General features: G+C 39.6%; 1 protein-coding gene across 1 annotated transcript in view; it reads right to left on the bottom strand.

The window, feature by feature from the left end:
* FSHR (follicle stimulating hormone receptor) overlaps positions 1–14,657 on the bottom strand; it is an 89,888-nt gene that overhangs the window by 46,144 nt on the left and 29,087 nt on the right. The window contains exon 2 of the mRNA XM_071580401.1: positions 8,273–8,344. Within this exon, the coding sequence (XP_071436502.1) occupies positions 8,273–8,344 (72 nt within the window). The remainder of the gene's footprint in view (positions 1–8,272; positions 8,345–14,657) is intronic.

The raw sequence follows: 14,657 nt of genomic DNA on the forward strand, positions 1-14,657 counted from the left end.
TTAGAACCCAAGGCATAGCTTCTACTTTCATAAAATAATTTAGGCTTCCTATGTATTCATACCAAACCAAAAGTTTGCTATCCAAGGGACAATATTTGCAAAGGCTGCAGTAGGGTCATGTGAAGCAATGGTGTTCCTTGGAGAAGAAAAGGTCCCCCATCTGCTCATGGCCACACAGAGACACAGTGGCACAAGGCATGGCTCTGCCTGGCTCGTCCACTAACAAAGTGTTACACAACCCCTGGGAGATGCTTGCATATCTATTCGCCTTTCAAATCTCATTTATGGGAACCTGTTTCAAAGGGCAGAGTGCTGTGATGGGCAAATGAAGACCGATACTCTGAGTGCTGTTGGGTTATGAAACATGTATGGCATGACTAGCAGAGGATAAACTATCTCTTACATTTTGTGGCTGTATCAGAGGCCTGAAATGCAAGCAATCCCTCCACTGCAGGAAAGCCCTGGTTCAAACCCACTGATCACCATTAAACACAGGCAGTCAGCTGGGATGGGGGCACCTGGTTCTTGCAAGTCCACCCACAGGACCCAGGAAGCCTCCTGTGATTGTTCCCTGTCCAACTAGCAGCCTGCCCGCTGACTCATGCAGAATTAGACCCAGCACACAGCTGGGAAAGCTCCATGGCAAAACAGTGGTGCCATTAGAACATTTATTCTTTGGGATGACAGCCTGAATTTTTAATTTCTTTGCCTATGTTGGTTACTCACCTTAGTATTTTTGAACAGTAGTCCTCTGTTCCCTGAGAGAAAATGCATATTTAGACTAATTTAAATGCATTAACTAGCATACTTATTTTCATGTCCTGTCCTTAAGGTGAAGAATGTTACACATAACTTCCTATATGTAAATTAGAACTTTATATCCATAAAGTTGCATCTTAAGAATATAGCCTGGAGTACTTATTACCAAAGTATGACTGTTGCCTGATTCAGTACATATTCTGGGACACAGAATGCACCATGTCCCCCTTTCGCCTTAGGGATGTAAATGAATATTTTTGTAAACATGCAGTATTTAACATATATCAGCAGATCCTGAAAATCCATATTTTGCTGCTTGCAAAATGATAAATAGCAGGTTTATCTGAATGATGCAACAAAAGATAGAAAAGAACTCCTGCCTAGGACAAATTTCCAAATGTCTTGGTTACGTTGAATCCTAACAATTTTCTCAAAATAGCTTTAATGATCTTATTTAAACACAGCATTTTGCATATCAAATTAAACAGCACACAATACACTGTGCAAGAAAAATTGGAGAAGCTGCAAAATGCTGAACAGCTTTCTTGGTAGCAGAAGACACAGACTGCTCGTCCTTAGGTGACCATGTGATCCCTGCCTCCCCCTTTCCCTCTCCTCTCTTTCAGCTCGATGCTGACAAGTGTTACAGAATCACATGGTGTAGCTTTTTGAAGCTCATTTCAGGAGCATGTGGGATGGCTTAGCCATTTGCTCGCTCAGGCAGCTTTGGTGGCTGCTGCTGGAGAAGGTCTGTATAGTGGATCCATCGATCCTTCAATCCACCAGGATCTTAACATTGCTAAATAAAGTGAAGAACTCCAGTTTGCCACATTCTCCTAACGCAACTTCCACAGTCAAGTCAAAAACTCTGCTCCTTCATCAGCTGCAGTAAGGGAGATGCCCCTTGATTCAAAATACTCTCTTTTGGTCTCTGCTGTCCTCAGATAACTCAGCTGAGTTTAGATAAAACATAAAAGATAACACAGTATGATCTAATTAAGTCAAAGGAAAGTGTGACTTGCCTTTTACCCTACAGGGGCAAACAGGAGAGATTTTAGCATCATACATTGTGTTGGTTGTTGTACATGAAATAAGCTGGTGCTCATGTATCTAGGTCACAGACCACCAGCATTTGTTCTTATGAACTATCATTGGATCAACAGTCTCCGCAGACAAACAAAAAACCCCAAAAAACAAAAAGACCCGAAAAAGCTTGACTAAGTGAAGAAGTAAATACATAACTAAGGGCTAATTTTGTTTCAGAAATTTATAAGGAAGTGGTAGATAGCTGGTGTATATACTCCTGCTGTCTTGCATGGACAGAAATCCTCAGTTTCCAGGACTATCAACTCTTGCAGACTCCCTCAACCCTAAAAGTTTTAGCTTTCCAGAATTTCCAGAGCATATTAAGGATTTAGCTTATCAAGCTCTGTTATCTATAGCAGGGTTCATTCTTAAAATGTGCCTTTGCCAAAATCTGTTAAAGAAATGCCCTTCTCCTATTACTCTAAAAGAAAAAACAGGGCAAATAATGGTGGGGTTTTTTGGTTTGTGACTTCTAGTTCAAGAAGGATTTCATCCCCATGGTTCAATTTCCTTAGGCTGCACACTGAAGGGATTTGAGAGCAAATGATGAACCAAAGCATTATGCTTAACTCTTCAAAAAGGAAAAATAACTGATGATGAATTTTCAAAAAGGGGTTGTGCCTCAGGGTACAAACATGAGGCTTCTTTGGCTTGCAAAGGGTAACACAATCAGAACAAACTACCTATAAATATGATGCCCAAATCAGGCATTTTTAGATCAACATTCACAAATCTACTTTGCTACCTTGTAAGAGGCAACAACAACAGAAAAAAAGAGATATTCCTTCAGATGGTATCTCCTCCAAATGCAGCACTCTCAGTGCAGGTTAAACATGATGTAGTTGATGCAGAGCATGTCAAGTTTATTTTGCCAGGTATGTGCCTGCATTGGACTGCTTTTTAATTTGGTGACTGGAATGTTAATTAGTTCTGGGAGTGTAAACAGGTTAGTTAAGCAGGAGTTCAGATGAATTGCCACGCTCCTGTCAGCTAAGACTTAGATGTAGACTAAACATGTACCAAGAATAACTAATCTGCTTTCCAGAATGCCTATTTGCTAAACTAACATGAAGCCAGAGTTGTGCAGAAGTTGGAGAGCTTCTAGCAACAAGATCGCAAGGCTGCTCCTCAGACCTGTGAGTTCCTGAAACAGTTTTCTATACAAAAATTCAAGTTACATGACAGAAATCTCTGATAATTAGAGCCTGTCAGTATATTTCACAAATTTAAACATTTTATCTAAGAAGACAAGATCTTTGTCCTAGAATATATTTGGGGAAAGTTGTTGCACTGTATGACAATCTACAGAATGGACATTTCCTGTTTTTTTCAATAACTGAAATAATTTAGATGGCTGAGAAGACAATGGCAAGCTAGAGATAGTTCAAATGGGCTCTCAATTTGAAAAAAAGTTAAAAATGGCAAAACTACAATATTGCCAAATGAAAATAAAATTAAAAATCAGATGAAACCCAGAGGATTTGGTCCTGCTAACAAAATTAGAGCTTCACAAAAGAGGGCAGATCAAGTGCTCCATGCCATTATTCCCAAGTCATAGATTTCTCCATGATGAGTCAAGGTCCCAAGTGTCCATTCTGGAAAGTCCTTGGACAGTCCAAATGGAAAATGAGTGAGATCTTGCCTGGATACTCTGACTAGAGCCTAACTGAAAGTATTTGATATTTTCTGGCAGAATACATTTATTCAAAGTTCTCAGCAGTTTGGGAAGATACTAAAATGCATGGAGAAAGAAGGAAAAAATTATTGGATTATTTTTGATCACTGTTCAAAGGTCTTCATTCACTTTGAAAGAAAATGCAACATAGTTAGGATTCTTATGGAGAACTCATCTTTTATTTAACTTGGAATCATTGAATAGAGTCATTGAATCATTAAGTTTGAAGAAGACAGATATTTCAGGGGTATTTCACAGAGCATTGTGGGTTGGAAGGACCCTCCAAGACCATTGAGTGCAACCTTTCACCAAACACCACTATGTCAACTAAACTAAAGCCCTGAGTGCCATGTCCAGCCATTTCTTGAACATCTCTAGGGATGGTGACTCCACCACCTGTCTAGGCAGTCCATTCCAATGTTTAATCACGCTTTCTCTGAAGAATGGTATCCAACCTTAACCTCCCCTGATGCAGCTTGAGGCGATTTCTTTTCCTGTCACTAGTTGCTGGGAGAAGACATCAAACCCCACCTTACTGTAACCTCTGTTAGTGGTAGGGAACAATAAGGTTTCACCTGAGCCTCCTGTTCTCCAACCTAAACAACCCCAACTCCCTCAGCCACTGCTTGTAGGACTTACTGTCCAGACCCTTCACCAGCTCTCTCACTCTAGAACCTCAGTGTCTTTCCTGTAATGAAGGGCACAGAACTGGACACAACATTCAAGGTGTGGCCTCACCAGTGCCAAGTACAGGGGGACAATCACTTCCCTAGTCCTGATGGCCACACTTGCTGATACAGGCCAGGATGCCATTGGCCTTTTTGGCTGCCTGTGTGCACTGCTGACTCACATTCAGCTGCTGTCAACCAGCAGCCCCAGGTCCTCTTCTGCTGGGCAGCTTTCCAGTAACTCTGTCCCCCAGCTTGTCACATTCCATGAGGTTGTTGTGGCCCAAGTGCAGGACTTGGCATTTTGCCTTATGGATTCTCATACTGTTGGCCTTGGCCCATCTATCCAGCCTGTCCAGATCCCTTCGCAGAGCCTTCCTAGCCTCCAGCCTCCCATCCAGCCTGGTGTCATCTGTGAATTTACTGAGGGTGCAGTCAATCCCCTCATCCAGATCATCAATAAAGATGTTGAACAGAACTTGGCCCAACACTGATGCCTGGGGGACAGCACTGCTGACCAGCCACCCCCTGGATGTGGCACCATTCACTCCCACTCTCTGGGCCAAGCCACCCATCCAGTTCTTAGGCCAGCGAAGGGTGCAACTGTCCAAGCCATGGGCTGCCAGTTTTTCCAGGAGAATGCCATGGGAGAGACTGTTAAAGATTTTGCTGAAGTCCAGGTAAACTGTATCCACAGACTTTCTCTCATCTACTAGGCAGGTCACTTGGTCATTAAAAGAGATCATGTTGAACAAGTAGGACCTGCCTTTCCTAAACCCATCCCAACTGGGTCTGGTTGTCCTGTATGTGCCATGTGATTGCATTCAAGATAATCTGTTCCATAACCTTGCTGGGAACCAAGATCAGGCTGACAGGGCTGTAGTTCCCTCCATCCTCCTTCCATCACTTCTTGTGGATGGCTGTCACATTGGTCACCCTCCAGTCATCTGGCATCTTCCTGGTTAACCAGGACTGATGATAAATGATGGAGAGCAACTTGTCAAGCTGTATCACCAGCTCCCTCAGCACCCTCATGAGAATACCATCTGGCCCCATAGACTTGTGAGTGGTTCAGCAGGTCACTAGGCATTTCTTGCTGGATTTCAGGGCATTTATTCTTCTCCTCTTCCCTGTCTACCAGCTCAGGGGCCTGGTTGCCCTGAGCACAACGTGTCTTTCAGTTAAAGACTGAAGCAAAGAAGGCATTAAGTACCTCAGCATTTTCCTCATCCTTGGTGACAGTGTTCCCACCCTGCATCCAAAAAAGAATGGAGATTTTCTTTGGCCCTACTTTTGTTGTTAACGTATTCATAAAAACACTTTTTATTGTCTTTCACAGCAGTGCAAGGTTGAGTTCTAGCTGAGCTTTCGCCTTTGTAATTTTCTCCCTGCATGTTCTAATGGCATCCTTGTTTTCTTCCTGAGTCACTTGTCCCTTCTTCCAAAGGTCATAAACTGCTTTTTTCCCTGGGTTCCTATGAAAGCTTCCTGTTCAGCCAGGCAGGTCTTCTTCCCTGAGAGTTCATCTTTTGGCCCATAGAGGCAGTCTGCTCCTGTGCCTGTAAGATTTCTCCCTTGAAGTATGTCCAGTCTTCCAAGACCTCTATTATTAGGGACTGCTTCCCAAGGGAGTTTCTGAACCAGTGTCCTATGCAGGCCAAAGTCTGCCCTTCCAAAATCCAGGGTAGTGGTTTTTCTTTCACTCCCTTCCTCACCTCACCAAGAACTGAAAACTTTTATAATTTCATGGTTGTTACACCCAAGACAGCCTCTGATCACAGCATTCCAACTTGTAATCAATCAGCTCATCCCCTAAGGATGATTTCAAAGACCACCATTTCCCTCTAAATTCTGGGCTTTAAAACCTACCCTGTTCTCAGAAACACATTTAGAAATGATTTCTTAGTGATAAAAAAATCATGTACAGATATGTTGAACTGCACAAGATACTGGTCTTTCTTCAATATTGCATGCAGGAAATATTGTCACTTCATTTTTACTCTATTCAGTTCTAGGTGAGCACATACTTATACTACTTTGAAGTATCTCATTTGTATACATCAGGTTATCTACATTTTACCATATGGAGTTATCACATTATTAATAGCTGTTCTCCTTAAAGAAGCTACAGTTTGCTTAATCTTTCTTTCTGTGCATGATCTTGTAAAAGTAAAAGGGATTTCATATAAAGGCTGTTTTTTTATGCAAATCTATTATTTGATTGCCCACTTTTTTGCCCCTGTATTATCATGAATATTTCTGATGAATGTTTTATGAATTAAGTTTAGGATTTGTGAGCTATTTCAAATTTTATCTGTTTGCCATATCATCTGCAAATACTGCATCTTTGTTGATGTTGATTGGTCTCATTTACATATTTATCACACTTCTATTTTAAAGGATGTTTTGCTATAAACTGTCTGTCCCCATTTCTCCTCCATGTAGGCCTAGTAGATGGATGTATTTTCAAATTGAGCTAATTTCTATATATAATTTTTTTGGTTAACAATGAATCACCACTTAGAGACAGCCTATTCAAGGTCTTCAAACCTATCTGACATATGGCATCTAAGTAATTAAAGATATTAGAAGCAGTTCACAATGCACTTTGCAACTCACTTCATAGTCCAGAGAGCTCCATGATTTTTCATAAGGACTAAGTTAAAAGGAATTTAGCAGAACTGGGGAGTAGTGCTGACAATGCTGGTGACACAGAGCTAATCTTAGTCCTAACTGGTAACTCTTGCCCACAAAAAGTAAAGTTTTATTTCTTTTCTCAAGAAAAATGATCTTGTACAGTTGTGCTTGATGGGTTTATCAGCCTCTGGTTCCATAAGTGGGATGCAGCAATGGAAGCTTTTCAGTTTGTGGGACATGCCACAAAAAGACTTCTGAACCTACAGTGATATCCTGAAATGGATCTCCAACTTCAGAAAAGGCCAGATGCTGTATGAGCTTTACCATCCATCCATCCATCCATCCATCCATCCATCCATCCATCCATCCATCCATCCATCCATCCATCCATCCATCCTTCCTTCCTCCCTTCCTTCCTTCCTCCCTTCCTTCCTTCTCTAGGTTCAAAATCCCTTCCCTGTATTCTCCATACCTTCTGGTGTGTTCACCTTCTGCTACATTGCTTACTTATGCAAGTGTGTAAGGGAAAAGGGTGGAAATAATGCAGAGAACTGTCCCTATGAGTTCTGCCATGAAACACACAACACTGAAAAAGGCACAAATTTTAAGTGCCCCACTCCCACCCAGACTTCTCTTGGGTGAACAAGATCGTGATCCTCTCCTATCAGGGTGCAAGTGCTGATTGTGTTTCTAAGCAAAATGTTGTGATTTGTCCATATATGAAATAATTCAGAAAAACCATACATGCATCAGAATAGTTCAGGTTGGACAGTGACAGTTATCATTTCTAGTGCTAGCACCAGCTAACCCATGGATTTGCTTTGTTAAAGAACAGTAGGAAACATATTACTAAAGGGTTTTCCTTTTAGTATTGGTGAAGCTGCAATACATTCCACAATAGCATACTAATGAATGTATGATACATCTGTTCATCAAAGGTGCTCATAATTGTATCTTCACGCTTATCCTTTCAGGCTTATCAGTAAAATGCACAGAAATTAGGTGCTTACACTCTTTATGTGCTAAGGTTTTTAGATTTATCACCCTTTATCAGCTGACTCTGAACATGCAGAAAACAGTCCTGTTTATTCATTAGTGAATTGACTGACATGTTATTAACAGGAGTGCTTTCCTCCCTGATCAAACTCAAAATAATCAGTTTCCTATGATCTTCTGTTACGGGACTGTGTTTATAAACTGCAATGGCACTCCATGTTCAACCAACCCTTTGACTGAAGACTGCCCACTTAGTGATATGAAAATATATTTATGACAATATTATTTGGGAGCATAGTGTTATTAGACAAAGTTGGTTTTTTGGTTTTGTTTTTTTTTAATCAGAAAGATGAAACTATATGAAGCTCAGAGATAGAGGCTTGTTCACAGTAAAAGGAGCTGAAACCAGAAACTGTTGCTGGAGTAAAATAGTTGTTGACATAATACATACATTTTCTCTAGGTCAACAAGTCCTTTGAAAGCTCCTTTTGGAATGACTCTCATCTTGGTGAGGACAAATCTCCTGAAAATAGAGAAAATGGGGTGATTATTCTGTATTGAAAACACAGGACTGCCCACTAGCCTTACTAGCACAGGAGAGGCCTTTATCTCCTGCATGAGGATAGCCTCTGGGATGAAAGCTTTGCCTTCTAAATACAGCTATAAAATTCAAAGGATTTGTGGGACTCCAACTCGACCAAAATTACAGCACAGCATTGGGTGACCACTGGGGGTCCTCAGGGGCAAAAGGTCAGGAGTCACCATTTCCCTGTTTGCTTCACTAAGAAATCCAGGCCTGCAGCATCTCTGTACTGGGAGGCAACAGTGTCTTTCTCATCTCAACCACTCTTCTGAGTGATGCTCAAGCACAGGATGAAGCAAATTAGGACTTTGGAATACACAACTCAATCATATATGCTCCAGGACAACATTTTTATAATTTTTAAATGTCACAGAATATCCTTGATAAAGAAAATCATTAAAAATATCATATAAACACTTTTATTAAATTGGAGTCATCTCCTTTAATCACAATAAACAAAGAAGACTAGGAAACTTCTAATGGCACTCAACAAATCAGAAGTAAGGTTTCTACTACTCTTGTGAGAAATAAGGTGTTATATGGGTAATTGTTTTCTTTCTCACATTTAATCATTCATAGGTAGTGTGAACAAGCAATTGCAAATATTTACATTACCTGCTCATTGCAAGACATCAGATATTATTGGTTGCATTGAGTGACAATAGTTAAAAAATATTTTTTTCTTCAAAAAAACCCCAACAAACCCACCTGTGTTGCATGCATGAGCACATTACATACATACACGCATACATCACACTCTCTGAATCACTTTCTTCATCTATTTTCCCATGGAAATGGAAATTAATTTTTTTCTGAATTACTATGGAAGTCTTTTTTTCAGTGAGCACGTCTACCAGACCAATCCTAATTTTTATCACCTCATAACTGTTTCTGCATGGTTGTTTTGGATTGCCTTTCAGCTCATGTCTATGCTACCTCATTGTAAGGTCTGAAGGAGGACAGAAAGGGGAACTCAGCCGTCTCTTGCCTGCTGTGCAGTCTTGCAAATTTTAACACAATGCTCAAAACCAGAGATTACTGTTCTTACTGTTCACATAAAGTATTCATGCAATACTCATCTATGTTTTATTTTAAATTATTAGCTTAGAATTTTCATGGGAGGTAATCAAGTTTTAATCAAAGTTTTAGGGAAAAAAGTAATACTATGGCAGAGTACCAGTGTAAAATGTTCCCATTTTTTAATTGTAGGTCTTTAGAAGAGACTACTTCCTCATGAGTTAATATATACTTAGGCTGGATAAAGTCAAAGCACTCCTCACCTAGCTCTAGAGATGTCACTGTGATTACACCAGGAGTGAACTTGGCCCACATTTTTTTAAACACTGAATTTATGGTATTCTCAGCCCTGAAAGGCGATGAAGTCAATTTGGTATTTCATTATTCTTGTACTATCATTAATGTAAATCAGAAATAGCTTCAACATACTGTCACACAAGAATTACAGTATTGAGATCATTATGCAAATGTTAGAAGGATAAAAGAGATTCCAGAAAAGGCCTAACCTGGATTAGGCAATTTGTAAAACCCTACTGAAAACAGGGCTGGTGTAATGCATGCAAAGCTACGGCTGTGCTTTCAGAGAAGTTAGGTACAATGGATCCTTGCAGAACACCCACCAGGCTTAGTGCTACAAAGCTGAACCATTAGGAAACTCTGTAACTTTGATCTGCTTTGAAATCTTTCTCAAACTCTACTTTGTAGCATTGCAAGCCTAATTTTTGAGCCCTAGAAAGTAGGCTTTCTCTGAAATGCCACTTATATAATTTTTTTAGAGCAATGTGCTAGAATGAATACTCCTCTGCAGGAGCAGGTCATCAGGATGGTTGCAATGTTTTAATTAAATACTGGCCTGTGCCATGCTTCACCACAAAAGAAATTACATTCTGATACAGAAGCTAATGGAAAGGAGGGAACTTCATTCATATATGGGGTTACTTATATGAGAAAACCCCTTATTCACAGAACTGAAAATCAGACCTTGAGTTTCTTTGTTGAAAACCCTGTGTTATGGGTTTAGGCAGGTGGGCCTAAACTTAGGTTTTAAAGTTCAGCTAGGCCTAGGATTGTCAGCTGATTTAAGCTGGGCTGAGCTAGCTCACAGCTGACTTCTTCCAGCCAATAATATCGTATTCTATACCATACTACATCATTTCAAAGGGTGTAAAATCCAGTGTGTGGGAGTGGCTTAGTTAGTTCTGCCACGGCCGAGGTACAAGCTCGACGTGATCCAACTTTTGTCTTGGAGCAGGCCTTGCTCCTGCTGCCTCTGCGTGCATTTTGTTTGCATTCAGGGAAGTAGAAACGTTTTTGTTGTTACTCTTTCTGTTTCTTGCTATGTGTCTCTTAGAGTACTTACAGATCTAGTGTAATAGTGTATTAATTGGGGAGTGGGAAGTTATGCCTTGTTATATATATGTAACTTGTGTAAGTGTGTGTTATATTGTAGTTTCCTCTTAATTTTCTCTTTTCTGTATAAATACATGTAGTTAGTTTCAGCATAAACCTGCTTTGAGGGTTTTTTTTCCTCTCCCTCTTCTCTTTCCCTTAGCTGGTTGGGGGGAGGAGGATCCCTCTTCTCTCTGTCCTGGACAGTTGGTGTTTTGCCAGCTCAACCCAGGACACCCTGATATCCTGCATTAATAATGTGCCAGAATTCAGTAGCCACGTGTCTTAAGGTTAATTGTTTTTAAACATCTCTGAGTAGGTTAGCAAAGCAGCCTTAATGGTAAAAGGAACACTGAAAATTAGAATCAGCTATTTATTGAATTATCAATTGTATAATGATCAGGGAGTATATTATAACTAGCCAAGTACTGTATTGTCAATAAATCTCACCAATTAGTCTCCAAGAATCAATCTGTACTTAACTTGAGATACTGGCTTTTCAGTACCACTTCTTTCTGAGGTACACAGAGAAAATAATCGAAAAGCATTTTCTTGATTTTGTTGCTGGCACTATTTTAGGGTCAGAGAAATTATTACAGCCCACCCTCGTTCAAGCACATTTCATGTCACAACAAACAGGAAGCTTCCTTAAACGGAGAGAAAAGCTTTCTTAAACGGAAAGAAAAGCGTCCTTAAAAAAAATGTACATAAGAGAAATACACAGTATTTGTCCTAAAAATTTGTTGTTAGCTTTTAAGCACCAACAAGGAAAGCACTGAAAAGCCTAAACCTTCAGTGAATGGGATGGAATTGAAAACCCAGAGGCAGGTACCCAACATAAGGATCGAGAAAGGCTAGACTGAAGGTTAGGTGATCCAAAAATCTGTATTCAAAGTTAGCCTCCAGGAAATATCAGATCTCATCTCCCAGGGTTTTCAGCACCAGCCTCATCACACACAGGGACCCCCACTCACATCAGGCTTTGCCATGAGGGAGGAAGCCTTGTGGACTGTCAACGCAGCCCTGGCAGCCAAAGCAGAGACATGGAATGGGAGTTCTCTCTTCAAGTCCTCCCTTACCCTGATTGCTACAGACCCTTGAATTTCATGCCTCAGGAGGATGCTCAGTGGTCAAGGGACCTCTCCCATCCAGGCTCAAGCATTATGCAGCCAGGGCTAGACTACTTGTGCCACCAAAGAAGTCAAGGGGGAACTTATCATGCTCTTCAGAGGTCTTTACAGTTACAGCTGATGTCCCTGGGAAAAAATATAAAATTGATAATTATACTTTTTAAGTCCAGAGTTCAGTGATGCTAATCTTATTTGGGCTACACCAGGTCCCAGAAGTCCTAGGAAGGACCTCAGTGTTGGAATCACCAAAAACTTAACAAATGAGAGACCAGAAATCACAGGAAAGGAAACAAGATCCACATGGTCACACAGTGGTCCTGCATCATGTGAAAGCAATATACATAGCTGGAAATAGAAGAATGGCTGTATTACTATAGTTCTTCACTATGTAGAGAAGTATAAGATAGATTTAAGTGTGGCTTTTATTGCTGATATGTCTATGCCCGGATATCCAGGATAGGTTTCTAAATCCTGACTTAAATACATCTGTTGAAAATGATTCTTATGGAGTTTGTAGATAGGAACTGTCTGCTCCAGTTGTACAATCACACTTATACTTTTTATATTCCTCTGGACTGAACATGCAAAATTCCCACAGCTTTTTCTATCTTTTATTTTTAAGTGTTTTATATGCCTCTTTATGATACCATTTTATTTTGTCTCATGAGTGGGTGTGAGTAAATTCCTCTCTTATGAAGCTACTAAAAAAATGTTCCTACTAAAAGCTAGACCTGTCAGGACTGCTGATCTGTTTATTTATATAGAGACATGTAAACTTGATTATCTAGAAGAGCACAGTCTCAGTTAATATGTAACCACTAACACAGATGACTTGCACTTTGCATCACTATGAAGACCAAACGACACAAACACATCTTGTTTCTGTATGGCTGTGTCTAGTATAAGAGAAATATCATAATGGCACTTAAAGCCTATAGAGGACATGATACAAAGAATAGAAATTAGCAGGTACTGCTAAAATGTTCCTAAACAACTCTCTAACATTTCCAGTTATGAAAAGATTCATCAATCTTTTCCTAAAATAGACTCTTCTTCAGCTGAAGTAGTTGAGACAGGGAGAACATGACACATAAAGGGAAAAAAACCCTTCCAGAAAAATTAATATTCTCCCATCCAGCTCCACATGAATCCAGTAACAGAAAGGAGATTGACCTCATCATGTAAGGATGGAGAACTGGATGTAATTGTTCAAGTATCTGGTGCCCAACATATGGGTGATGAAAAAGACTTGGTAATTAGAAGATAAATCAATGGACCCATAGAGGTAATTTCTGCTAAATATCTCTGTAAAAAAAATTGCATAGGAAACTTGTGAAGTGTGCACATTCATCAAATCAATGTAAATACACACTTGTGAGGTATTTGTGAGGTTAGTCATTTATGTGCAAAATGTTGTATTTTACATATTCATCAAATGAATTCTCAGACCCTAGTCTCCCAAGTTTTTCTTGAACAGTTATTAAGATGCCTTTTAGCATAAATCTTCGACCAAAACTTGCTCCTGCTCTGCTTTCATGTGCCCTCCTCCCAGCCCTCATCTTTGCCAGGCACCTCCCCTCCTGCCACTGTCAATAACCTTGCACAACAAAGGACTGTACTGATTATCAGAAATTAGACTGCTTAAAAAAAAATTTCTGCTTCATAAAGCCTGGTTGAATTTAGGTTTTTCAAAACACTCTTTAAAACTCATTTCACAGATCTACTTAAGTCACACACAGTTAATCAGAAATGTGTGTGCATTGTAGAATTATCTTCCCTGGCTCATGTAAATTGCAAATTCATGACTTTAAAATGGACTATATCAAGCAGATACCATAAACTTTATAACTTAAGAACCAAAGGAGAATAAAATAAAAAGCCAAAAAGATTCAGTGACCATAATACTAAATCACCAAATTTGATTCTGTAGAAATTTAGGTGATAGGATTTTGAAGAACATTTTACTTTCATCTCTGAGCTAATACACTGATGCTATCACCTTCTAATCCTCTGCAGCAATGTGCACTTTGTCACAAAAAGGTTTACAGTGAAATTTAATTTAGTATCTGTAATTCTTTTTGATTGTTTTTTTTTTGTTTTTACTGCTTGCTCTGGAGATGTGCTAGAGGTTCCAGCATAAGTAACAGATGAGTTTTCGCTTTACATCAGGAAAAGACAAAATGATGCTATGACCTATTTAATGTGCTCTTGATTAAATGCCCAAATCAACAATAACCTGCACCCTGGTTTTTATTTTTCTGGTTTTCCTTGATTAGTTAATGCAGCAGTGGAGGATTATTTTGCTTTTCATGCCATAATAGGAGAGAAATAGATACTGCAGACCACATCCCAGATGGTGTAAATCAACTGACCTGTGTCATTTCAGCCCTAAACTTTTGTTCTAATTCTCATTAGATTCCTTTGAGACAAATACAATTTAATTTAAATTTATGAAGAACATTTGTAAGCCTGCAGCTCACTGAAATGGGTTCACATTGCCATATGACTTCACTATGACTAGGATCTGTTTCTAGTGAGCATCTCACTGGGAAGGGACATATGCAGATATATGTGAACATGAAAGTATTTTTTCTACTCCACTGTCCAGGTGGAAAATCTCTGTAATCTAATAAGTAGCTTGTAGCTGCTTTCAGGCACACCTACAGTTTTCAGTTACTAAAACATAAGGTTTCAAAAACCATCAAGCTAAATTCAAA

This window comes from Pithys albifrons, chromosome 2, assembly GCF_047495875.1.
Source record: "Pithys albifrons albifrons isolate INPA30051 chromosome 2, PitAlb_v1, whole genome shotgun sequence".
Taxonomy (NCBI): Eukaryota; Metazoa; Chordata; class Aves; order Passeriformes; family Thamnophilidae; genus Pithys; species Pithys albifrons.